At 40.0% G+C, this 26,623-nt stretch overlaps 4 protein-coding genes across 15 annotated transcripts; 3 read left to right on the plus strand and 1 right to left on the minus strand.

Annotated features, from left to right (window-relative positions):
* The first annotated feature begins 1,574 nt into the window (after nucleotides 1–1,574).
* LOC117565545 (uncharacterized) lies at nucleotides 1,575–6,309 on the plus strand. Of its 12 annotated transcripts, XR_007954481.1 has the most exons (7): nucleotides 1,575–1,825; nucleotides 1,895–1,927; nucleotides 2,004–2,066; nucleotides 2,130–2,984; nucleotides 3,054–3,089; nucleotides 3,191–3,253; nucleotides 3,313–3,493. XR_007954481.1 is itself a non-coding variant. In XM_052002128.1 (4 exons), exons 1-4 carry the CDS (start codon nucleotides 1,629–1,631, stop codon nucleotides 3,371–3,373), a joined length of 351 nt encoding a protein of 116 aa, XP_051858088.1. In that variant the 5' UTR covers nucleotides 1,576–1,628; the 3' UTR covers nucleotides 3,374–3,481. The 12 variants fall into 12 exon arrangements, 10 of the variants coding, with proteins under 10 accessions (XP_051858088.1, XP_051858087.1, XP_051858091.1 ...); XR_007954482.1 differs by lacking the exons at nucleotides 3,191–3,253; nucleotides 3,313–3,493 and adding an exon at nucleotides 5,973–6,112 and having other exon boundaries at nucleotides 2,127–2,984; XM_052002128.1 differs by lacking the exons at nucleotides 2,130–2,984; nucleotides 3,054–3,089; nucleotides 3,191–3,253 and having other exon boundaries at nucleotides 1,576–1,825; nucleotides 3,316–3,481.
* Nucleotides 6,310–8,672: 2,363 nt separating this feature from the next.
* On the plus strand, nucleotides 8,673–9,606 carry LOC117565581 (uncharacterized). The gene is made up of 4 exons (XM_052002126.1): nucleotides 8,673–8,921; nucleotides 8,980–9,012; nucleotides 9,149–9,412; nucleotides 9,466–9,606. The coding sequence occupies exons 2-4, from the start codon at nucleotides 8,994–8,996 to the stop codon at nucleotides 9,540–9,542; spliced, it is 360 nt and encodes a 119-aa protein (XP_051858086.1). The 5' UTR covers nucleotides 8,673–8,921; nucleotides 8,980–8,993; the 3' UTR covers nucleotides 9,543–9,606.
* Nucleotides 9,549–10,424, minus strand: LOC117565580 (mitochondrial import inner membrane translocase subunit Tim17-A). The gene has a single exon (XM_034244775.2). The coding sequence runs from the start codon at nucleotides 10,218–10,220 to the stop codon at nucleotides 9,684–9,686; it is 537 nt and encodes a 178-aa protein (XP_034100666.1). The 5' UTR covers nucleotides 10,221–10,424; the 3' UTR covers nucleotides 9,549–9,683.
* A 6,984-nt stretch (nucleotides 10,425–17,408) lies between these two features.
* LOC117564565 (protein snail) lies at nucleotides 17,409–19,296 on the plus strand. The gene has a single exon (XM_034243398.2). The coding sequence runs from the start codon at nucleotides 17,744–17,746 to the stop codon at nucleotides 18,938–18,940; it is 1,197 nt and encodes a 398-aa protein (XP_034099289.1). The 5' UTR covers nucleotides 17,409–17,743; the 3' UTR covers nucleotides 18,941–19,296.
* The last annotated feature ends 7,327 nt before the right edge of the window (nucleotides 19,297–26,623 follow it).

Below are 26,623 nucleotides of genomic sequence, written 5' to 3' on the forward strand. Positions count from 1 at the left end.
GTAAACTAGCGAACCCATTTACCATATTGCTATTGCTATTACTTTTGCCAAATGGTTTCTCACTTCTCAATTCGGACCCATTTCTCAGTTGTAGCGCCATGCGGGCGCAGCATGCAAAACTCTAACTCTAACAGCAAAGGCAAACACACACATGTGCTTGGCATGTGTGTATCTTTATCTTTTGCTTAGTCCTCGTGCCTGCCACACCATCAGGCGTTGACATAGGTGTGAGACCGAGGGCCATCGCATATCCTTGCGTAGTCCTGCCTGCAAGGGTTGACGTTTGCTAACTGAATAACCCAATCAATTACTCAATCCAAAAAAGAAAATAAGTAAGAAAGCTATAGTCGAGTGTACTCGACTGTGAGATACCCGCTACCCATTTTGAATAAAAAAAATATATTTTGCGGTATTTTTCTCAAAATATACCAAATATACTACAAAAATACTAAAAATATACCGAATGGTATATTTGGTATATCGATATAGCACCGCATTCAAAATATACCATAGACGGCACCATATACCAGATTGTCGGCCAAAGCAACTAAGACCCCTAGTAAGTAGGCGTCTTTGCCCATACAAAAGTATTTCTTTAATAACTTCCACAATTTTTATCTGATCGCAACAAAATTTTCAGGAATCATTACTACTATAGTTATTATTGTATATACAAAAATTCGCGGGGCGGAAGTGGGCGTGGCAAAAATTTGAAACAAACTTGATCTGCGTGCAAACATAACAAATGCTGTCGAAAAAAAATTATAGCTCTATCTCTTATAGTCTCTGAGATCCAGTGCTTCACACGGACAGACGGACATGGCTAGATCGTCTCGGCTGTTGACGCTGATCAAGAATATATATACTTTATACATTTCCTGCCGGCACAAAGTTATAATACCCTTCTATCCTATGGGTATCGGGTATAAACATGTCAAAGTCATAATATTCACCTGGACACACAACTCTTAATTATAATTATAGAATTTACTTGCTTGAAAGATATCAAAATTGGAATTAAATTATGTCTAAGCAACAAGATCTATCATTTTATGCTAATACACTCATCTAATTTGTAATATTTTAGAATTACAAACACTTCAAGTTATAACAAAAAACCTTTAAAATAATCGTTTTCTAATTTTCTTTCATTATGTTTGTTCAAGATGTTTTTTATTTGAGACAATTTGATAAAATGCACTTAACTGTTGACTGCTGAAAGTGTTTGAAATGTGAAACAAATTTGCATTTTAAAATATATCAAGATTTCAAAATCATTTTCTATTAAACGTGCTGAATCAAATTAACAATGTTGTTCTAGTTTTCCGCATTCCATAAATATGAGATTATAAAGAGTGATTGGAAAAATCCATAATATATTCATGAAAATTTTCCGGGTACTCGACGCTTTTCTCTATATTCTAATCTTCTAGCTTCTAAATACCATTCTATTTTTTAGAAACTTGCATTATAGGAATGCGAGTTCGATTATTCAACCGAAAGTTTTGTGACTAATTACATAATATGATTATACATTTGAAACACTTAATTGAACTTTCTACAGCATTGCGCCTCATACAATTTGTCAGTTATTTGTGAAACTCGAAGAAGTAACAAGCTTACAAGCAATGAAATACGGGTGGATAATATTTGTGCTATTTCAACTCGTTATATTGCTGTCGATGCAACCGAGGGAAGCAAGTGGCGAATGTTGTCCGGGTATAGGTATTTGGTGTCTGGATCTCACAGTAAAGACGCCCTGCTGTGGGTTAAAACCATGCAATATTTTTTGCTGCGATTGCGGCAAATGTAGACGGGGAATATTGTGAGACATTAATTTAACATTATAAAATTCCTATTCATCAGAGAGAACTTTATGAGCATCTTTTTTTAGGTCCCGGAATAGCCATGGTGAACATTCTCAAAGGTAACAAAAGTCTTTGGTTAAATATTGCTTTAACTTGACATTGAGAATCAAGACCTAACAGTTCCATATTTTTTAGAAGTTCCGGTCGTCATGATCATCATCATACCCATAGTCGTGATCATCACCACAAACACAAAGGGTAAATATCAATTTTGTGCTAACTTTCCGTATTATAATTTAATAAACTATATGTTCTTAGAAGAAAACATTCCGATTCCTGCAAGTACACAATTCTCGCCATGTGGACATCAAAGGAATAAGCTTTTTATAAACAATTCATCTAATACTGAGAATTAAATTGCTCTTATTGAAGTTAATGGCATGAAAAATCCTAAGACTATTTTCTTCTTCGAAACCGATAGCCAGAGTATATTCTGGGTTAGTCGCGGGTGCAAAGATTGCAAACCTAGAAAACCTAGATCACAGAGAATATCTATTGTCCTTATGGTCCGATTCCTGCAAGTACACAATTCTCGCCATGTGGACATCAAAGGAATAAGCTTTTTATAAACAATTCATCTAATACTGAGAATTAAATTGCTCTTATTGAAGTTGAGTTATATTGATATACGAAATATCTTTTGTGTGTTTTTGGACTAATCCATAATAATAATAATATATTCATGAAAATTTTCCGGGTATTCGATGGTTTTCTCTATATTCTAATCTTCAAGCGTGCAACTATCACTTTTTTTTGCAATTTGTATTATAGGAATGCGAGTTCGGTTATTTAACCGAAAGTATGGTGACTAATTGCATAATATGATTATACATTTGAAACACTTAATCGAACTTTCTACAGCATTGCGCCTCATACAATTTGTCAGTTATTTGTGAAACTCGAAGAAGTAACAAGCTTACAAGCAATGAAATACGGGTGGATAATATTTGTGCTATTTCAACTCGTTCTATTGCTCTCGATGCAACCGAGGGAAGCAAGTGGCGACTGTTGTAGTGGTGATGATGGTGTGTGTGAGGACTACTCATGGGCCACGCCCTGCTGTGGAAAAGGACCTTGCAATATATTTTGCTGCAATTGCAAATGCAGACGACGAAGGTGAAACATAAATTTAACATTTTAAAATTCCTATTCATCAGAGAGAACTTAATGAGCATATTTTTTTAGGAGGCCCCGGAATAGCCATGGAGAAGATTCTCAAAGGTAACAAAATTCTACGTTTTTATCTGAATGAAAATTCTTTGGTTAACTATTGCTTTAACTTGACATTGAGAATCCAGGCCTAAGAGTTCTATATTTTTTAGGAGTTCCCGTCGTCATGATCATCATCATACCCATGATCGTGATCGTCACCACAAACACAAAGGGTAAATATCAATTTTGTGCTAAATTGCGGATTTATAATTAACAAACTATATGTTCTTAGAAGAAAACATTCCGATTCCTGCAAGTACACAATTCTCGCCATGTGGACATCAAAGGAATAAGCTTTTTATAATGAATTCATCTAATACTGAGAAATAAATTGCTCTTATTGAAGTTGAGTTATATTGATATACGAAATATCTTTTGTGTGTTTTAGGACTAATCCATAATAATAATAATATATTCATGAAAATTTCCGGGTATTCGACTCTTTTCTCTATATTCTAATCTTCTAGCGTGCAACTATCATTCTTTTTTTTGCAATTTGTATTATAGGAATGCGAGTTCGGTTATTTAACCGAAAGTTTTGTGACTAATTGCATAATATGATTATACATTTGAAACACTTAATCGAACTTTCTACAGCATTGCGCCTCATACAATTTGTCAGTTATTTGTGAAACACGAAGAAGTAACAAGCTTACAAGCAATGAAATACGGGTGGATAATATTTGTGCTATTTCAACTCGTTCTATTGCTGTCGATGCAACCGAGGGAAACAAGTGGCGCCTGTTGTCGCCCTATAGGAACTATTTGTCTGGACTGGACAGTACCCACGCCCTGCTGTGGAAAAGATAATTGCAATATTTTTTGCTGCAATTGCAAATGCAAAAAACCATGGTGAAACATAAATTTAACATTTTAAAATTCCTATTCATCAGAGAAAACTTAATGAGCATATTTTTTTTAGGTTTGTCCGGAATAGGCATGGTGAACATTCACAAAGGTAACAAAATTATTTGGTTAACTATTGCCTTAACTTGACATTGAGAATCCAGGCCTAAGAGTTTCATATTTTTTAGGAGTTCCCGTGGTCATGATCGTCATCATACCCATGATCGTGATCATCATCACAAACACAAGGGGTAAATATTAATTTTGTGCTAAATTGCGGATTTATAATTAACAAACTATATGTTCTTAGAAGAAAACATTCCGATTCCTGCAAGTACACAATTCTCGCCATGTGGACATCAAAGGAATAAGCTTTTTATAAACAATTAATTTAATACTGAGAATTAAATTGCTCTTATTGAAGTTAATGGCATGCAAATATCCTAAGACTGTCTTCTTTCAATTTTAATGTTGGCTGGTCAAACACAGCAAACAGAAAACGCAAAAGATATAGGCATAGTCCTCGTGTTGGGCGAAACCGAGAGCCAGAGTATATTCTGGGTTATTCGTGGATGCGAGATCTCAGATCTTAGAAAAGAATTATCAACCTTTGGTTTTTATACCCGCTACCCATAGGGTAGAAGGGTATTATAACTTTGTGCCGGCAGGAAATGTATGTAACAGGTAGAAGGAGGCTTCTCCGACCCTATAAAGTATATATATTCTTGATCAGCATCAACAGCAGAGACGATCTAGCCATGTCCGTCTGTCCGTCTGTGTGTCTGTCCGTCCGTCCGTATGAAACACTGGATCTCAGAGACTATAAGAGATAGAGCTATAATTTTTTTTCGACAGCATTTGTTATGTTTGCACGCATATCAAGTTTGTTTCAAATTTTTGCCACGCCCACTTCCGCCCCCGCAAATCAAAAAAAATCGAATAACAAGCGTAATTTTTAGAGTTTCGAATTTTGGTATATATAATAATAACTATATTAGTTATGATTCCTGAAAATTTGGTTGCGATCAGATAAAAATTGTCGAAGTTATTAAAGAAATACTTTTGTTTGGGCAAAAACGCCTACTAACAAGGGGTCTTAGTTGCTTTGGCTGACAATCTGGTATATTGTGCCGTCTATGGTATATTTTGAATGCGGTGCTATATCGATATAGCAAATACACCATTTGGTATATTTCTAGTATTTTTGTAGTGTATTTGGTATATTTTGAGAATAATACCGAAAAATATATTGCTTTTATTCAAAAGGGGTAGCGGATATCTAACAGTCGAGTACACTCGACTTTCTTACTTGTTTAATTTGGTTGCGATCATTTAACAATTGTATGAAATAATTTTATATAGCAAAAGTCGACTGTTTTCGACAGGACTTAGTTGCTTTGGTTTGGAATCTGGTACTATATAGTATATTTTGAATGTAGCAGTATATTGATATACGAAATATCTTTTGTGTATTTTAGGGCTAATCCATAACATATTCATGTAAAATTTTCCGGGTATTCGACTCTTTTCTCTATATTCTAATCTTCCAGCGTGCAACTATCCTTCTTTTTTTGCAATTTGTATTGTAGGAATGCGAGTTCGGTTATTTAACCAAAAGTTTTGTGACTAATTGCATAATATGATTATACATTTGAAACACTTAATTTAACTTTCTGCAGCATTGCGCCTCATACAATTTGTCAGTTATTTGTGAAACTCGAAGAAGTAACAAGCTTACAAGCAATGAAATACGGGTGGATAATATTTGTGCTATTTCAACTCGTTCTATTGCTCTCGATGCAACCGAGGGAAGCAAATGGCGCCTGTTGTAGGCATGTAGAGAGTTTGGGTTTGTGTAAGGACTACACATTCCCCACGCCCTGCTGTGGAATAAATAAATGCAATATGTTTTGCTGCAATTGCAGATGCAGAAGTGGATGGTGAAACATAAATTTAACATTTTAAAATTCCAATTCATCAGAGAGAACTTAATGAGTACATTTTTTTTAGGAGGTCCCGGAATAGCCACGGTGAAGATTCTCAAAGGTAACAAAATTCTACGTTTTTATCTGAATGAAAGTTCTTTGGTTAACTATTGCTTTAACTTGACATTGAGAATCCAGGCCTAAGAGTTTCATATTTTTTAGGAGTTCCCGTCGTCATGATCATCATCACAAACACAAGGGGTAAATATTAATTTTGTGCTAAATTGCGGATTTATAATTAACAAACTATATGTTCTTAGAAGAAAACATTCTGATTCCTCCAAGTACACAATTCTCGCCATGTGGACATCAAAGGAATAAGCTTTTTATAAACAATTCATCTAATACTGAGAAATAAATTCCTCTTATTGAACTTAATGGAGCGTGGCATGCAAAAATCCCAAGACTGTCTTCTTACATTGCCAATGTTGGATGGTCACAGCAACCAGAATAGGCAAAAGATATAGGCATAGTCCTCGTGTTGGGCGAAACCGAGAGCCAGAGTATATTCTGGGCTAGTCGTGGGTGCAAAGATTGCAAACCGGGTTTTAGTTGTTTTGGTTGGCAATCTAGTATATTTTGTACCAAATAGTATATTTTTAATGTAGTAGTATATTGATATACGAATTATCTTTTGTGTATTTTAGGGCTAAGAACCTACCTGCCAGAATTCTTAGTTGCTGTGGCTGACAATCTGGTTTATTATACAAAATACAGCCTTTAGTATTTTGTGGTATATTAATTTGGTATATTTTAAAATGAATACCAAGTGTGTAAAGGGTATCTCTCATCTTACTTGTTTTTATTTAAGACTAAATTTGACTTAACATTTAAAATGATAACATTTTATGAAATGTTGCTTTCTCTAAATTCATATATTCTAGGGCATTCGACACTTTTCCCTATACCATGGCTTGTAATTATTTCGAACATATGGGCTTCTCAATAATTCACACCGTCTCCTGCTCATATGTGTTTATACCCAGCTCTGGCCTCTGGCTCACCTCTGCGCTACCTTCGACTTTCTCAGGCTGGTTCCCATGGCACTGCAAGACTTTCAAATATTCAATTCCCGCCAAATGCAAACTCCAGCAGCGCCTTGCTAAACAAATTTTTAGCGCCTCTACCTTTTTGGCAACGTTTGCGATGATTGGAAAAACAAGCGGAACTGTTAACTAGGACATGTGTGTGAAGAAGGGAAAGAGCACGTACCAAGACCAAGACCAAGACCAAGACCGAGACCAAGGCGTAGGTGCGATCTGTTGTTGTGCCACATGATAATGTGTAGTTGTATGGTAAATTTGGCCATAGTGTTTGCGCTTTTCCCATAGCGCCAGGCGTGCTCGAGGGATTTCTCAAGGAAAATCTCACAGGCACACATTACGCGACGCGGCGGCGCTTGGTCAACACACAAAAAAATTAAGGAAGAAAAACACACGAGTCAGAGTTGCATATGTTTCTAGGTTTTTGGTTTTTGGTTCGTGCTAAAGGATCTTCCCAGATCCAGAAGGGCACCAAGCTGTCTCGCCATAGCTATTTGTTGGTTATTCAAGAAATTTCCATGTGGTAATTCCTATCGCTCTCCCTCTCTCTCTCACTCTCTCTCTCTCTGTCTGTCTATCGATATTAGCAACATTATCATAAAGAGCAATTTTATAACTAGGGTTGCCAAAAGGCGGCAACGACTTTTTCCCATCATCGCGACTCGTCCATGTGTGAGGGAAATCCTTGCTATTGGTTTTTTGCTGCCCGCTGCTGCTGTTGTTGCTGCTGGGAAAACGCCAAACCAAAAGCAATTCCCACTGTACCTGAGTGCGAGACACAAACACGTGGCCAGTAGCTGGCTGACGAGAGAGGGAAATGCAATCATTATTAGCCCGCTTTGCACTCTCAACTGTGGTCATTTTGAGTGCACAGGTTGTAAAGTTGAGCTCGTTGTTGTTGTCTTGTTGTCTTGTTGTCTTGCCACACCCACCCATTGCCTGCCACACTTGACTCTATGCGCCGGCGCAGGCTTTTGCGTTTCTCATCACTTCGCAGCTCAGCGGGACGACAGGTAACGACACTGTGCACTGTGCAGAGCTCAACAGGTAAACACATTCGCCAATGACAACAACAGCCTGTTGCTTCCGACACGTGTCAAGTGTGTGTGATTATTTGAGAGTGCTTCTATTGCCCTGTCAGCAAACTACCTGTGACTTTGAATATGATATAGACCAAACATTTAAATCCAATTAAATCGAATCACGGCCTTAAAAACAAATCAGCGAATATATTGATGTTGCTTAAGAATACTTCTTGTTTTAAATAATTACAAGTTAGACAATATTGATGTTATTTAAGAAGAAGTCTTTTTTTTTAAATAATGTGATTAAAAATTTGACACACACAATTATAAATAAATAAGTTTAAGAATTTTACACAGTTGGATAATCTCTTTAGCTACTCATCCGACTTCCCTTTCAATTTAATGGTTAATTTTCCAGTAGATTTGGGATGCAAATTTAGGTGCGACCTTTTTATTTATAGTAAAAAAAACATTCCAAGGAAATAACTGCAGTTAAATTAAAAATGTATTACTTTGTCTCAAACCAAGACTGCCTCAACACTGTTTTGTTGACAATTATATATTATTGATGCGAGTTCGATTATTCAATCAAAAGATTTGTGACTAATTGCATAATATGATTATACATTTGTAACACTTAATCGCACTTTAAACAGCATTACAACTCATACAATGTGTCAGTTAAATGTGAAACTCGAAGAAATGCTGAGCTTACACGATTGGGGAAAAAATGAAATACGAGTGGATAATATTTTTGCTATCTCAACTCGTTCTATTGCTTTCGATGCAACCGAGGGAAGCAAGTGGGGACTGTTGTCTTGGCGATTTTTGGGGCTATTGTAAGGACGGCTCATGGCATACACCATGCTGTGGAATATGGCAATGCAATTGGTTATGTTGCAACTGCAAATGTAGAAAAAAAAAACGTAGTTTGGAGCAATTGTAAGACATTTTAAATTATCTATTCAGTAGAAAGAGAACTAATGGGCTTTATTTTCAGTGGCACGCCAAGCCATGAAGAACATCAACAAAGGTAAGACATTCATTTTTCAGATTTCAGTTTTTCATTTGCGAACAGAACATTGAGAATTGGCTAAATAACAAAATTCTCTTAAAATTTTCTGTACTGGAGATAGATAAACGTGGATTTAAAATTTTATTTTTTATAGGAGTTTTCTTCGCCGTGATCAACACCATGGTCGTGGTCATCACCATAATCATGATCATCACCGCGATCCTTTTCATCACAATAATCGTGATTATCACCGTGATCATGATGATCAGCATGATCCTTTTCATCAGCTTTATCGCGATCATGACCGTAAACGCCATGATCACCAAAATCATCATATTCATCAGCATTATCATCACCACGATCATCACCACGATCATCACCATGATCATGGACACAATCATCACCACACACACAAAAGGTAAATATAAACAATGAGTTTAAATACAGATTTATAACTTAAACTGCTTTTAGAAGAAAACATTCCGATGCCTGAATGTAAATTCTACAACTTGTTGACGACTATCGAATCGATGGATATAGTATATTGACTGATCTCATGATATGGGGTGTATTTTATTTTACCTTCATATTAAAAGCAAACATTAAACTTGACCAGAGCGATATATTATTACTACACCATTGACTAGATTGCTGAGAGCGAAGAAAACTAGGAATAAATTTAGCCAAATTTAGGTGTTAACATTAGGAGTTCGTGTTGTAAAGCCAAAGGCACTGGCTGACGAGTCCGTATCCATCATATTGATATTGGCATCATGTGGATCCGTTGGTGGCCCGGGATTCCGAAACTGTTCGGCCGAGATGCGGGTGAGCAGAATGCCAACACCCTCGATGAGGGAGAGCAATATGCCACCAATGATGGCACTGCCAGCCATCGAGGCGAGCCCGTTGCGTGCTGCCAGAATGCCACCAGTGGCTGCACCGCTGATAATCGAGTTCCATGGATCCTCCTTCTTACGGAAATGCACCAGCGTGCAGTCGATGGTGCTAAACATGCCGCCCCATGCAGCAAAATTGCCGGCGATCACCGGCGATCGCGACTTCACAGCCGCCAAGCTCCCAACGAGGCGTCGACTCAGTCCTTGCGGTGCATTCCTGAAGCCCTTGATCGCCTGAAAGATGCCTCCGCCAATACAGCCCATAGCGAATGCTCCGCCCGAGTCATCGACAATGCGATAGGGGCAAGGTTCACGCGAATACTCCTCCATTTTCTAATGTGTAATTCCTTGCTCTTGAGATAAAGATGTTGAATGGTGGGGGGGCAGGGGAGTATAAAGTTTGATGGCCAAAACTCGTTCAGAAATGCGAAATTTAACAATTTAAACTAATTTTTCAATTGATTGTGTTTGTTGATTTTGAGAGATTTGAGAAAGAAGAACGTGCTCGTAACATGACTCTTAAATCGTCTGTCAAAACGAAAGTCACAAACTCTAAATGAGTGAAGGCTCAAAGGTTGTCAAAGCAAAAAGAGTAAAGAGTAAATAAATTGCAATTAACTAAGGGATCGAATAGACGAATTGAATTCCTTAGGAACCATTCAGTGAACTAGTCAATGTTTTAAAGAACTGACAAAATTGAAGTGAATTGAGATACAATCAACTATTAAAACGAAAGACGGAGCTTTAAAATGAGTGAAGGCTCAAGAAATGCCTTAGCAAAAAGAGCGACGCATTTGTTAGTAAAGACAATGAATTACAATTAACTAAGGGATCGAATAGACGAATTGAATTCCTTAGAAACCATTCAGTGCACTAGTCAATGTTTTAAAGAACTGACAAAATTGAAGTGAATTGAGATACAATCGACTATCAAAACGAAAGTCGCAACTTTAAAACTTTGCCAAAACAAAAAGAGCGATGCAGTAAACTGGAATTAACTAAGTGATCGAATAGGCGAATTGAATTATTTAGGAAATCAAGTGAATTAAGAAACAGCTAAAAACATTAATTCAATTCAAATAAAGAAATAATACTATAATCATTATACATGCTAGTTATTCTTTGAACAGTTGTAGATATAATAATATTCAACTGATTTGCGTAGTTAATATTTTCATAGTATTTGTTAAATGCGCTTCCCTCTAAAAAGGTATTTAAGACTCATATTCATAAATGCGCTGATAAGTCGTCTGTCGTTGAGTATTTCATTATCATATTATGATCGTCATCATCAGCTGCAAGCCCCTCCGAGTGTGTTGGGTTGACAAACAAAACTCGACTCGGTTCTGCTCGCCATGGCAAATTACTCGAATATTATCGGAACACTTGGCATGAATTAACATACACACAGAATCACTTAAAACAGGGCCATTCAGTCAGTCCCGAAGTAAACACATAACGAAACGCACGTGGGGCTAGAAGAAGACTGGGGACAGGGATCGGGATCGGGAGGTAAGGAAAAGAGCTTCGATAAGCAAAGCAGCGTTGCACAAAAGGTTAAATAGCACAGCAGAGAGCGTAGTTAACCATAAAATTTACTGGCTCAGCCTTAAGGTCTGCCACGCAGCTGGATGGTTGTCTGGAGGGTTTTTTTTCTTTATTTTTGATTGAGGTGGCTCGACAAAGGCAAATGGTGGGAAACGGAAACAATGAGACCGATTGTCATCGAGTCCAGCAGAAGCTTGCGATTGCCCCATCGTCATTGGACTAACTTACAACCATATACACGAAGTTTTCATGCATAATTATCACGCGAGCATAATCAAAAATGTTTTTTTTTTTTCTTTTTTCAAAGCCGGTCGCAACTGTGTCTACACAACAGACTTTTTGAGGGGCGATTCTCAGTATAACGCTATGGATATATAGATGGATATCGCAACTTGCAATGCTCTTTACAACAAGGTGTCAAACGCTGACAAATGAAAGTGAAACTTGCCCAAAAAAAAAGCAGACAAATGTAAATAAAAAGGGACACCTGGACACACACATTGCCTAGCGCCAGTCTCTAGAGGAGGTCTGAGTTCTCTCTGACTGACTGACTGTCTGTCAAGTTGACATGTAAATCGTTAGAACGTGCTGGATTGATTGTTCTCACTTTAACGCGTTTATTGATTGTCCCCGATCCGAGTGATGGTGGGGGGAAAGGGGGAACAACAACGATCACTGATCATTTGTCAGACGAGTCGTTGTCGATAAACTTGTGTAATTTGTAATTGTAAATACGCGAGAAGCTTGTCAACTGGGCACATTGTTGTTGTTCCCGTCTCTTTGTGTTAATGTGGGCACATTATGTGGAAACTTATCAAAGGATTGGCAATTTCTACGAAGGATTCGATGGTCAGTTTCTCACGAACTCAGTTTGATTAACATACATTTTCATGGGAATCATTAGATAGTTATCTTTATGAACTGCTGCCGCTCCAGCTGAAGATATTAAAATATATTCTTGCTTTAATTGAATCAAAGTTCCGCAATCACCTGCGAAAAAACGACAGCAGCTGTTATGCAATTTCAATTTGGTAGCTGAAGGAATGCAGATGCGAAAAACTCATTTACCTACGTAAGCATTCAAATCGCTGATGTGTTGTGCACATGCCAAAATGCGAGCATAAACAATGCAAAACAATTGCGGTTGCATTACCCTAGGAATATGAAAATACCGAATCAAAAGGCAGCAGCAGCAACAAAAGGACTCAGGTAAGCGGCGCAAGGACGAGACGTCGCGGCGGTGGCATGCCGCCAAAAATATAAGAGAAGGAAACGAAGCGCAGGCGCTCTCGAATGGTGCACTATTGTTTGTCACACTCTCTACCTTTTGCCCCTCCAGTCTTTATTCGTTGTGCTCCCTGCATCAACTGCTGTGATTATTTTGATGACGACGCTCAACGTTTTGGTTTTGTTCCTGTTGCCCATTGTGCGCCCGCAGATGCAAGTCAACGTCCGAGTCGAAGTCTTTCTCTCTCTCTTTTGCACTCGCAATCTTCTATTTCGCTCTGCAAACAGATGCACGTCTTGCCAAAAAAAAAGAAATCCCTGGCCAAGACGCGCCAAAGGAGCAGCTGTCAATGCCAAGCCACCAACGCGCCAGCCAAGCCAACACCCTCAAGAGCAGCAGCATCATCATGGTTGACAGTTTTCTTCGTTTTTTTTTTTTTTGCTTTCAAGCAACTGATTTGTGCTGCCTGCCTGAGGACGACGCAGATGCAATCCTTGTGCTGCTCTCTGGACAGTTTTCTTGGTTTTCCGTTGCTTGTATTGTTGGGCGACCGTTACACCGGTGTAATGAGTTTTTTCCATTGCTTTGTTGTCTTGGGTATTTCTCTGCGTATTTTTTTTTTTTTTTTTTTTTTGCAGGCTGCCCAGCGAAAGGTGTTAAAAATGCTGTCAATATGGGCGTAATGCTCGACCTAATATCTAGCTTTGTGATTGCATCAGTTCAGAGTTCATTCTGCTCCAGTTTTATAGTCTTTGTGCGGCAGCTGATTCCGTTGGTTACTAAAGAATAGCATATCTGATAGAAGATCAGCTATAGACTAAGGAAATGTTCTATTACTTAACTGTATTTCAATTTTATAACAGCTTTTTGAATATCATCCCTCTTCTAAAGCGAATTATTTTAATATTCCCCTAAATATTACCTTCAGCTTGAGTTTAAATTGCATTTAGTGGAATTAGATTATGATTTTTTGGAGAAGGCATTCTAATGGATGACGAAACATATTCATGGGTTACTTTATAGACACTCAATTGGAGATTAACAATATATTTTTGTGCTTAGTTATATTACAATTTAATATATTATTTGTTGTCATTCTATTAACGCATTTCCTTCACATCCTTAAGTATTTCCTCTTAAAATAAAATAAATAAATGCAACAATTACTAGAATTTCCTTCTGTAAACTGAAAATCTTGTATATACTCCACCATTTATTTCAAAATTCAATTTAATTTTTATCAATTTTAGCTCTTCAATCTTCTCTTCCCCATTTATACACCCTAGTTAACCGATGTCTTCCGCTTCCTGGCGACCTCCTGCAACTTAATCGCCGCAACAGCATCGTAAAATTGTAAAATATTTATTCACTTCATTTTTTAGGAGACACATTTAATAGGCTAAACAGCACGCTAAGTCAAACTACTATCAAGGACTTAGAGTAGGGATAACGATGTGTGTTGTAGGGAGTGTAGTGAAGACAACGCGTTGACACAGACAATGAGGATAATGCGCAGGCATTGACAGGATAACGAAGCATGAATAGGCACGAAACCTGCGCGAATCTCTCTTTCTCTTAAAAGAAGTCGGAATCAAAGTCAGCATAGAACGCAACACAACAGAGCACGAGCAGATGGCAAGTGGCATACACAGTCAGGTCATGAGGATGCGGAGCTTCTTCCTTTTATCCATCATGTTGGGGGGTTGTTGCTGGGGGTCATTCACAATTGGGCGAGAACAATGGATCACAGGTAGCTGGTAGCTGATAGCTGGAGAGGATTAAGCGAAGCGGCACCCGCACATAATCGTCATCGTCGTCGCATCTCGATTCGGCCAGGTGATCCAACTTTTTGATTTCTTCTGGCTAAGGACATTGATACGCCGCCGACATCGTTTTATTTTTCTTCTTCGTTCTATAGTTTATTTGGGATTCTTGGAAGCAATTCCTTTCGCTGGCTTTTCAAAACATTTACTCCAATGTGTCTGCTCGGTCGATCTGTCTGTCTCTCTGTCTGTCCCTCAGTCTCCGATCGTTTATTGTGTCATGAGGTCCTGCGTCTATTGATTGTGCAATGCACCCGGTGCCCAAGGCCCGTGGCAGTGATTTCATTTTTGTGTTGTTCTTTCAGCTTCATTCTTCTTTCTTGGCTTCGATTTCGATTTATGGATTGGTAGTTCTTTTGTCCGTGCCAAAAACTCGGCTCGGCTTGGCTCTGCAGTTGTTCCAAGATCTGCTCTGGGGGTAGTAATCAACCATTCATTGTCAACGACATCACACATCGTATATCTTGGGCCATAGTTTGTTTTTTCTTTCCATTCTATTTTTTCAGTACATGTTTTCTTATTTCTTTTTGGCAAAAGGTGTGCCAATGCACCGGGCCGGGCTGTAATAACCGAGAAGAGCCGGGTGACAAGTACAACGATAGTTTGATAAACTTAGGAAAATTGTGTTGTAAACTTACGAGATTCTACCTAACTTATCATTGGATATTTATGTTTTAAGAGAGAGATACTTCGAGATACTCTTAAGAAAAGCTAGTCTAATAACTTCCTTGGATATTGTTCTTTAAGACATCGCTTAGCATTCTTTTCTCCATTTTTGCGCTCCATTTGCTGCACTCATCTGATGACCTATAACTGCTCTCGCAACAATAGAAGGCATTCTCTTTTCAGGGCATTGTGAGAGAGACAAGGTGCAAAAATAGGATGGCATTATTGTTTGCGAAAATCCCTTTGGGACGCACCTGCACAGATTCTAACGGCAACTGTGGAATCAGGCAGCGGAAAAGGGTTTTTCCGATCAGGCAACTGAATGGAGTATTGCTGTTGGTGCTGGTGGAAATCTCAATCTTGTCAAACCATAATCTCTACCTAGCTAATGCTAATGAGCGGGCGAAACCCGCAGGAGAATCCATGGCAGGTACTTGCAGGACAACAAGTGCGAGAGGGTTTCCATGGGATGTTCGGGTTTAACCTGACTTATGAATGAAAGATCGCGGGTTATTTCGCGATATCCTCGCGGGCAATTCCGCGACGATATTAGCGTTTTGGATGATCATTAGGTAGTGGCTCGTATGCTTGTTAATTGCGCGGAATAACACACGTAATAACCAACATTGTTGGGATCGCCCGTTAGGTGTATGTTGGTAGGTAGATGGGTAGGGAGGCAACTTCCCAAGGCGCACAAAATTCCCGAGGACGCTGACCAATCGTCGCTCGTGTTTTGCTTGAGTTTCGCTGACTGCGTAATTGGATAAGCTGGGAAATTACTTTAAATCCAATGCGCCGATCCACATCCGGAGTGAGAGCAGGAAAATCCATCATAGGGAAACTACAAAATGGAAATACAACAATCTATCGATTACTTGCTGGCTGCTTGTGTTCCCATCACACCCAGCGAACCTTTGAACCTTTGAAGCACTGCCATTGGTCATTGGACTGAGAGAGTAAGAGAGTCACGATTGCCTCTTGGGAAATTGGAATTTTGCATGCTGCACTTGGAATTTTTCGATTTTTGTGCGTTTTTGTCATCGCCTTGGGTTTATCAAAACTTTTGGGTTTGCTACATTTGCTTAGGTTTTTTTCTCATTTCGCGTTTCACACATTTCCCTGGGAAAGTGCTCGATCGGGAATATGCGTGTGATTTGGTTTTTTTGATGACTGGGAAATCAAAAATTGTTAGTATGCGGGCTGTGCTGTTTTTCCCTAGGACATGGACGTGGGTAAAAACAAATCTAGTGCCTCCCTATGTCCTGCCACGATGTGGGACAGTTGTTTGGTGTGCATGTGAAATGAGGCAAGTACAAGTCAACGAAGAAAGTGATGGGCCGAGTGCAGAGGATCCCACGACTGAGATTACAAGATTGTTTTATGAAACATTAAAAAGCCAGCAGAGGCTCCCACGTTGCTCAAGCTGAAGATTACAGGATTGTATTGAGGTTACAACACATCTATAAAGTTAGGAAACTTGAGAGGTAATTTCGAGAACATCACATTTACCTTTAACCTGATTTGATACGAAAAAGTCTAAAGTGATCGAGCAGCACACGGCATAATAAGTTAGTGGAAAGTGTCCCCTAAGAGCTAATAGATAGCTACAATAGACTGCAGCGACTATTTATAGCTTTACTTATGGCTTTAGGTGCAATGTCAATTGTAGAACCAGCCGAGCACAACACAACACAACACGGCGCATCTCAGGTTCAATTTACCTCCCCCCTCTGGTGTGGCAGATGCGTCGAAAACTACCCCGAAAGTGGAAAGTGAGGGAATCATCCAATTTGACTGGTGAAAAATGCCACAACTTATAAATAGAAATTGTTTCAAATGTTTCCAAGTGCTTGGCGAAAGCGAAACTTCGAAAATTCCATGGATGCTGACAATACCTGCGACGCAGATTGACAAGAGATTGGGAGACGAAGTAGCGCACATGCTTTGACGAGTTATTACCGAGCACCGAGCACCGATGTGCTCCGTGGGTAATACGAGTAGGTGAAGTTGTCACAAGTTATGCGCGTTGTGATCGTCGCAGCAGAGGGAGCTTGGATCATTACCTGGCAAAAACTGAGGGAGGGTGCGCCTGCGTTCCAAAAGGGATTCTCAGAGAGCGTACGTCAGGTAGCAGGTAGTGCGAGCGAGAGAGCAATATCGAGAGGAAGAGAGAGCAAACGGAACGAGAGAGAATACGACAAATGGGAAACACGCAATAAGGGTATGGGAAAAGTGCCTGAGTGTGTGTGTGAGAGTTGCTGCTGTTGTTGTTGCTGCTACCTAGCAGCATACACGTGCGTCTGCTGCCTGCGAGCATGTGTGTGTGTGTGAACTGAAGAAGAACCACCACCAAATGGGCAGACGTCAGGCAGTCAGCAGCCCCGCTGCCGGGCATATAAAAAGAGCTCGCTCTGCCCTCGACCTGTCACAGCAACCTCAGCGCTCGTTGAGTAAGCAACTCTCTCGTCTCGTCTCGATCTCGAACTCAAACTCTCGAAAAAGTGCTCGGAACTACAAAACACACATACATCAACACAACTATATTTAACATCGCATCATCACATAATATCAACAACATATTCGCTACCATGGCCGTCAACTACAAAAGCTGCCCGCTGAAGAAGCGTCCCATCGTCTTCGTGGATGAACTGCCGCAAACGGAGGCCTTGGCATTGACCAAGAGCTCAGAGTTTTTTCCAGCAGTGATCCAGCAAGAGGAACAGCCACAGGATCTCTCACTCAAGCGCAAAGCCAGCGCTCTGGATGACTTTGAGGATTACGAGCTGCCGGCAAAGCGTGAATACGTCTTGAATTTGTCCAAGACAACGCCACCACGCCGTGCCTGCTCACCGCTCAGCTCGGCTCTGCTATCGCCGCCAGCCGAGCAGGAGGAGTACCAACCCACCGATATTCACATGCGTGGTCTGACTGCAGCCACTGCCGGATACACAACGAATCCCTATCAATCGGCCTTCGTGATGGCCGCCGGCTGCAATCCGATCTCGGCACTGTGGAGCAGCTATCAGCCACATCTGAATGCTGCCGCATTCCCATCGCCAGCCAGCTCGCTGGCATCGCCACACTCGGTCTACAGCTACCAGCAGATGACACCACCATCGAGTCCCGGCTCGGAGGCCAGCTCCGAACCCGAGGATCTCTCGGTGCGCAACGACATTCCACTGCCGGCGCTGTTCCACCTCTTCGATGAGGCACGCAGCAGCAGCCTGGCCTCGTCTTCATCGTCCTCTGCCTACTCTTCGTACGCCGCCTCCCACAGCTCAAGCAGCAGCTCGAGCAATGCCAGCTCCTCAGCAGCAGCATCGACTGCAGCCAAGAACTATCGCTACAAGTGCGACAACTGCCAGAAGATGTACTCCACCTCGATGGGACTGTCGAAGCATCGTCAATTCCACTGCCCAGCTGCCGAGTGCAACCAGGAGAAGAAGCAGCATTCGTGCGAGGAATGCGGCAAGCTCTACACCACAATCGGAGCCCTTAAGATGCACATTCGCACCCACACACTGCCCTGCAAGTGCCCCATCTGCGGCAAAGCCTTCTCCCGTCCGTGGCTGCTGCAAGGACACATTCGCACACACACCGGCGAGAAGCCATTCCAGTGCCCCGACTGCCCGCGCTCCTTTGCCGATCGCTCAAATCTGCGTGCCCATCAGCAGACCCACGTGGATGTGAAGAAGTACGCCTGCCAGGTGTGCCACAAATCGTTCTCCCGCATGTCGCTGCTCAACAAGCACACCAGCTCCAATTGCACCATCACAATTGTCTAGACTGCGACTTGGAATCTGAATCTAGAACAACGACGAACCAACATTCCGCTGGCAAGGATCTAACCCAAAGCAAACAACAACTGACAAACTGACAATAAGCCCAACTTATAGTTAATTCTAAGCTCAATTTACTCTCGGTTTTGGTGCTATAGCATATAATACTCTCTCTATTTATTTCGTTTTGTAGCTCTTAAGTATTCTGTACATTTGCCACGAACATTTATCAGACAGCATTTGACCAAATTGTAATAGTTTTTAGTTAACTGCTATTTAATTTATACACAATTATTTCTAGTTATGTTTAGCCAATGTTAATGTTAAGATATTTATAGTTCTTAAGCGCATATTATATATTTTTGATAAGAATAAATTTTACAAAATGACAAAAGAAACTCAAAACTGTTTTCTCAATATCAAGTGAAGGGAAAAGAAAAAAAATATTACAAAAGATAATCCAACTACAAGTGATTATTGTATAGTATAGATCAAAAAATGGTTCTTCATTGTTCCATTTTTCTTGGGGGACGGAAATGCAATTTCTATTTCCGTTTTGCTCAGATTTCAAACAGCTGACAAACTGGCAACAATTTCTCCAAACTATTCCATAACAATATCATATTCTGAGCAGCGAAAAACACCTTTCCCAAAGACAAACAATAAATGTTGTTGCACTTTCAATTTCAGTTAGGTTTTTGGTAGAAGAAGAACTTCCTCTTAACCCGCCCCTAATATTTCATCAAATCATATCAGAGAGTAGATTTTTGCACCTTTGGCAAACGCAAATATTTAATTAGCTGCCCCTATTGACAATAATATCAAAAGGTTTCCTGCTCCTTTTTTTCAATCCAGCAGCAATCCTTTTGCTCCTCGCATTTGTTTACACAAAGGATACACGACGCATGCGCTCCGACGCAGGTGATAGACGTACCAATAGGACAACAAGGACAATGACAAGGACGACGACGACTGCTGCTTATCGAAGCCTGTATTTGAACTAACTGATTGACATGACAGACGGCAGTCTGAAGAGTCCTTAGACAGCAATTTGTAGCCTGTTCTTATCTAGGCACACTTTGGAAAACATTTGAGGAGCATCTTTCGATAGTGGAAATGCATTGATTATGCTTAATTACCTGTGTTTCCTTTCCCTCTCTGATAAGCTCTCTCACGTAGTCTTTAAGATTGTGCCACAAAATTCTGGCGGCAATTTTAAAGGCGCAAAAGGATACGTACATTAGTGACATTTTGTAGCAATGGCAACACCTTTCTACCATAAATAAAACACATACAAAACGCAAACACACATGTTCCTAGAACTGCACCTTGGCTAACAAAACACAACAAAAAGCAATCATTTCATTCTTGTTCTACTGTTTTCTTCCTTTTAGTCGTAATCAGAGCGCGTCGCATGTGCAAAAAAAAAGAGAGAAGGACAATGCAAGTACCGCTATGGGAAGAAAACACCTTGCGCACCTTTAGCGAAACGGAAAATCCAAAAGAAGTCAGCTTCAAGCAGTGGGATGTGCACACTGGAAGAAATTGTGAAGATAACTGCAGAGATTTTATGAACATTTGTGAAATTTTGCTTGATGATATCTCTTAGAAATATAACATTTACTTCGGCTAACCCATCTTAATTGTGGTACAAATAATACTATAAAATGCATTGAAGTGTGGAATGTCCGATTTACAAAGTATAAACCTAACATATAAGATACTAATCTAAAATCAAAGTTATATTTCTGACATAATAATGTAATATCTCCTTTTAAAATGATAATTTTCAAGTCATTCATTTAATTTCCCTTTACTTATAATTAGTAATTCTCTCATTTAATCTCAAATATATTCAATCTATTTCCTTCTCCCATTCTACTCTCATTTTTCGCACAGTGTAGCTGTCTGTACCTGTCGCCCAGTTGTCTGCATTGTTGCCTCAGTTGCCTCGTCACCTACTGACCCAGTACTGCGAATGCAGAAAGAAGTTCTTTGGCTTCATCTGCTTGTGTGATGTGTGCCGCTTACTATTGTTGCGGCATCCTTTTGGTCCGGCTTTAGGCCATTGCCATTGTCCTGTGTTTAGCCGCAAAACTCGTAGCTAATCATTGCTCAGACGACAGCACAAAGCGCGCACACACTCGACTCAGCTGAAGTCAGAGCAAATCCTTTGATTGAATGACCAACAACAACAACAACAAGAACAACGACAATGGTAAGAACAACAAACACGAAGAAGAAGATGTGGTAAGCACCTGAAGCTGCAGCTTTGAATCAACGCGAATCTGCTTTTGCAGAGCAGATAACAAATTGCAATTGACAGAGGAACCCAAGTCGAGTCAATCGGGGAACAAGATGCGATCGAATTCGCAACAAAACATACGAGTACGAAACTTTTTTTGTTGTGCCATACAAATCGATGGCTGGCCATGATACAAGTCACAGCATTTGTAATTGCCGGCATTGAGAAGCAACGGGAAGGGGCAAACCGTGATTAAGGGGGCGATCAAGAGGCGGCATAGAGAGGATCGCAAGCGAGCGGAACACAAGACAAAGTTGGGGCAATCAACGAACGGCGGCGCATGTCACACAGCCACCAAAAAGAAGTGAATGTAGTTGTTGGAACTACTAGTAGATACCCTGCAAATTTAAATGAGATTGCTAATGAGGTGAGGAAGTATGAAGAATGTGAATTGAGGTGAAACTATTGAGTGAATGCACTGCAAATTTAAAAGAGAACGTTAAGGAGTTGAGCCACTATAAGAAGTGTGAATTAAGATGAAAGTATTGAGAGAATACACTGAAAATTTAAAAGAGAATGTTGAGGAGGTGAGGAAGTAGAAAGAATTTGAATTAATGTGAAACTCTTGAGTGAATAAAGTTTGACTAGAAAGTGTTCTTTCTCAGCAAGTTTGTCAATTAAATAAGAGGTGATCTACAATTCAAAAAATTTTAGAAATCAAATATGATCTACATGAAATATGATCTACAATTCAAGAACTTTTTGAAATCAATTCTGATCATTATGGGTAATGATTCTCAATACAACAACTTTTAGAAATCATTTATGATCTATATAAAATATGATCTACAATATAACAACTTTTAGAAACCAATTCCCAGCTTAATGGCTACTGATGTTCGGGCTGTACTTTCGAATCTTTTAGCATATTTTGTAGATCAAATGAAGTGCTAAATCTCCAATTTAAAACTTTACATTTTAAATGAAAATTTGTATTATTTTAAGCTGATGCTATATTAAAATTTTCTAATTTAATTATTTGTAGCCTTGTTTCCACTAATAAGTATTTCAATATTTGCTCTTAATTACTTCAATTGTATAAATTTAATTGAAACTCCTATCAAACGAGACAACCCGCTTGACTTCTTGTGTGTGTTTACAGCGTATGCTAAGCTCATGCAAAACAAACATTAGGAAATGCAATACGAATACGAGTCACAACAGCAGCAGCCACTTAGGCAGTCACTCAGGCCAAGCCAGGCCTAGGCTGAGAGTTGCAGGCTGCATCTGAAGTTGAAGCTGAGCTGAAGCTGGGAGTCGTGGTCGTGGTCTTTGTCGTCGTTTAGGACGTCTGAGATTACGACGATTACGTTTTACTCCAAATTTGTATGCTGCCAGAGTTGTAATTGAAAAAGCATCAACATTAATCTTGGTAACTCTGGAGCACTCGTCGCACTCGCCTTCGATTTCGATGTGGATTTGGATTTGGATTCGAATTTCGTAACCCCCGCCAGAGCAGATCGAAGATAAGCAAACAGAAGAAAAGCAAAAAAACCAGTGAAGCGGGTGTCTCATGTGGGGGCTGCTGCTTAGTTACTTTGCTTACTTGCTAAACTCTAAAACATGGCAAACACAAAAAAAAAAACAGAAACAGAAACAGAAACATATTGCTTAATCGTTGAGCTCTCAGATGTGGAGCACTGAGATGAGATATGATCTATCTCTCGACAAGTGGAGAGCTATATGTGATGTGATGTGATGATCGTCAAGCGATCGCAGCGCATAAATCAAATGCCTGCGGAGAAATTGCAGCTGACAGCAGAGCCACGAGTTGTGCTCTGTGTCTTCTGACATCGTGGACAACTGTCTCGTAGTACTTCTTCGAGTACTCTACATGAATGCTTTATGGCTTTGGCATATGCAAAATGATCGTGGCCAGCATTCGACACCCATTTCTTCTCCTTCTTATGCTGCCTGGCTGTCAGCGATCTTTAGTCAGTCAGTCAGTTAGTCAGTACCAAGCAGAGGGACAGTACAGTGTGAGCGACCTTAACTGTAAAGCACAGCCACAGACCGCATTAAGTTCTAGGCTTCGCCTCGAGTTACCTCGCAGCAGAAGATCAGTGGAGTCGTGGCGTTAGTTGTCGCTAAGTGCAACTCGTTGCACAACATCAAGTTGTTCGTTGCTAGCGATGACAGCGTGTTGCGTGTCGTGTCGTGAGTATATCTCCTCATAATCCTCGAATGGAAACGTTCTATGTGATCTGTGTGACCATCTCTAGATTGCAATTCTTTTGGCTTTCGCTCGCTTCGTGCCTGTGTTTGGCTCTGCTGTAGATCGTCAAGCGTTGATAAATGTTGTTACTTGTCGGTTGTTGCAAGTTGCGCTGATGTTTGCTGTGTTCAGAAAGTCGCCGATCGATGGGTGGTTGGTTATAGTTGACATGTCGTTTTGTGTTTCCCTTGGCTCATCATCATCGTCAGGCGACATGATCAATGAGCTCCAGAGAGACAACGGCGATCGTGGTCTGTTGTGTCTGTATCTGTGTTGTTGTTGCTGCCACACACTCTGATTGCCCTTGACAAGTTGGTATTTCTACATTGGCAAACGGTTAATTGTGGCTATGATTTTTGTCTCCTTAATTAGTTTCTCTCACTAACAATCTCTCACTCTCTACCCAAAAAAAAAGCAGCAATTACTTCCTGCTTGGCGGACGCATCTTCACTACATCAATTTGAATTTTATAAAAGACAGATCCAAAAATAAATATTGCATAAAGAGTATAGCAAAAGAAGCGCTCAACAACAAAAAAAAAGGGTAGAAAGTAGCGCCTCTCACAGCAGCACGTTTACACGAAGAAGCATATCCGATTCGTTCGTTAATTTGCAGGCAAATCGATTCATTGCTCTGCTCTGCTCCAGAGATTGCATCTACTTGACACACATCGCACGCAAATCGATGCGGTAGCTTTTACAAAATACTCGCATATATGGAGAATGTTACAACAAGCCAACTTCCCCCCCTCGGTTCGCTTCCTCCCCCTCCAATGAAGATGCGATGCGATGAGCAATGCGACAATCCGACAATCCAAAAATAACTAGCAATAGCAATTCGATCGATCCAGAAATGCGACAGACTGAAAGCAGAAAGCCTACGACACAAAAAAAAAAAGAAATGATTTATGTATGTGACTTTCTTCCCGCTATCTGAAAGCAGGCCTACATCAGCCAGCTGCGAAGCTGTGGAACATGGCTTCATTTCACCGACAGCTTAGAATTTGTATCTTTTAGGCCTGTTAAGTATCTATCTATCTATCCCTTTGACTCGAAGGTGTAGCAAGAAGTGCATAGAACGGTAATCCAATAAAAGTCGATGAACAAATATGCTAAACTCTGCTTGCTGCATTCACGTGCCAAGAAGAAGTTGTCTTTGCTAGACAATTGGTTGCTATGCAAATCGATTGATCTATTCGATTCAGTCCACCTGGATGCTCACGATGACGTCGTGCAGACTCTTGAAATATGTATGAGTATAGAAAGACTTTCTTCCGTTTCCGCTACACACACAACGATGACGTCTGCAATTCCCCGTCATCTATTCTAAAGATGCATTTTATGAGCCACACACAGAAGTGTGTTGCTGCCACACATCGTAAACTAACAGTTTGTAAAATGGCAATTAACTTTATCATCTTAGTAGACGCACAACTGTTGTCCGTCTGTCGATCTATCTCTCGTCGTTACCTGTTCTGATTTGAACACTGAAAGTGAAACCGTAAATTTGGCCCCTGAGACAGACAACGCCTTCGGTCTTGAGTCTTTTTGGCTATCGTATCAAACATCAGGTGTCGACCGGCGGCTTCTTCAGTTCAGTTCAGCTCAGTTCGGTTCAGTGCAAGAAACCCAAATTAAAACTCTAGCAATGATCATTTCATTGAGGCTAGAGCGATCCCGGCTGTCGGCGGCTTCATCAAATTTTGGTCAGTTTGTAATTAATTTCATTCTAGCCAAAATAGATACATCTTCTTCCAACACCATATGGCGCACACAGGTCCTGGTCCTGTCTGTTGCCCCACACACGCCTACCAAACAACGCAGCTCGATAAGGTTCACTTGCACTCTCTCTCTCACTCGCTCTCTTTTACTACTTCTATCACGCTCTTGGCTCGCTTAGTTAGTGGCAATTAACACGACACGCTCTCGGCCTGTGCCGTTCGTGTGTCGAGTTATATTTCTACATAGTGCGGGGGATGTGACTTGGCTAGCAGCGCGCATTTGGCCATAGCTCACTTTTCATCAATTTTTGGTAACAACAACAGTTGGTCAAATGTTCCTTCTGACCCGTAGTTTTCCCTAATGAATTCATTCGCTTCACTTTTTGGTTGTAAACTCGGGGTTCATTATCCTCGCGTGGGCAGTTGTGTTAGCCCCCCTCTCCTCTTCCCTGGAATTGTTAAAAGGATTGTGCATTCTACAGAATTTATTGGGTGTGTCCGACATTTATTAGTGGCCGCGGCCACTCGAGCTGCTCTCGCTTTCGTTCTCTCCTCTCTCTCTTTTAATGTGCCATCAGACTGCATTTTTCAGTATATTTCGATCGTGTTTTGATAAGCGGTTGTACGTTGTTTGTCTGGGTTTGTGCATAAAGATTAATTAAAGGGTTCGTTTAGGAGAGCGAGAGAGAAAGCAAAAGGGGGGAAAACAGTCAGTGAAGTATAGTTTAATGATTACATTTAGATGCATTTACGAAATGACTTTAAAAATTATTAAAGTAAAGGGTTAAAGGACTCGAAAAAAAACTTCTTTTAGAGAAAATAGAAAATAATTTAATTATTCCTACTACTTCACCAAGCTTCAAAGTCTACGGCAATAAATGTTAAAATTCTCAATCCCAAGAATAAAAAACTAAATGCATTTTTCCTAGACAACACTTGCCCAACAACAGTAGCTAATAATAACTAGATTTGCAACTAAATGGACAACATTTAAGCAAAATATAAACACAATTTAAAAATAATGTCAACTATATAAAACAATTTATGGACTTACCCAATGTCATCAAGCGTTGCTGCAAATAGACAGAGAGACTGGTATTAAAAAAAATATGAATTTCATTTGCGATTTTCATAATAAACTTGGCATTTCAGTTTATTAGTTTGAAATTAAGACGTATTGCAGTTAAAGTGGACTATTAATGGAGTAACGTGTGAGTTCAATTGGGTCTAGCAGCTTTGTCTAAATATGATTTGTGCTCTCGTGTGTGTTTGCAAATTAGCATATCAAAGGTGAATGCAATTAATTTGCGAATTTACATTTCTGCAAATGGCAAGAAACGCAAATTAACACCTAAAACACAAGTAAGAAAGCGGCAGTCGAGTGTGTTCGACTATAAGATACTTGGTACCCATTTTTAATGAAAGCTAAACATTTTAAAGTATACCGAG

The sequence above is a fragment of the Drosophila albomicans genome, chromosome 2L (assembly GCF_009650485.2).
Source record: "Drosophila albomicans strain 15112-1751.03 chromosome 2L, ASM965048v2, whole genome shotgun sequence".
Taxonomy (NCBI): Eukaryota; Metazoa; Arthropoda; class Insecta; order Diptera; family Drosophilidae; genus Drosophila; species Drosophila albomicans.

What these genes read in the sequence shown, in the direction of transcription:
- LOC117565580 (XM_034244775.2), bottom strand. Translation starts at nt 10,220, where the DNA reads ATGGAGGAGTATTCGCGTGAACCTTGCCCCTATCGCATTGTCGATGAC.
- LOC117565581 (XM_052002126.1), top strand. An exon ending in CATCACCACACACACAAAAG is followed by an intron (nt 9,413 to 9,465) that starts GTAAATATAAAC and finishes AACTGCTTTTAG; the next exon opens with AAGAAAACATTCCGATGCCT.
- LOC117565545 (XM_052002127.1), top strand. Translation starts at nt 1,629, where the DNA reads ATGAAATACGGGTGGATAATATTTGTGCTATTTCAACTCGTTATATTG. An exon ending in AAATGTAGACGGGGAATATT is followed by an intron (nt 1,826 to 1,894) that starts GTGAGACATTAA and finishes ATCTTTTTTTAG; the next exon opens with GTCCCGGAATAGCCATGGTG. An exon ending in CATGGTGAACATTCTCAAAG is followed by an intron (nt 1,928 to 2,003) that starts GTAACAAAAGTC and finishes CATATTTTTTAG; the next exon opens with AAGTTCCGGTCGTCATGATC.
- LOC117564565 (XM_034243398.2), top strand. Translation starts at nt 17,744, where the DNA reads ATGGCCGTCAACTACAAAAGCTGCCCGCTGAAGAAGCGTCCCATCGTC.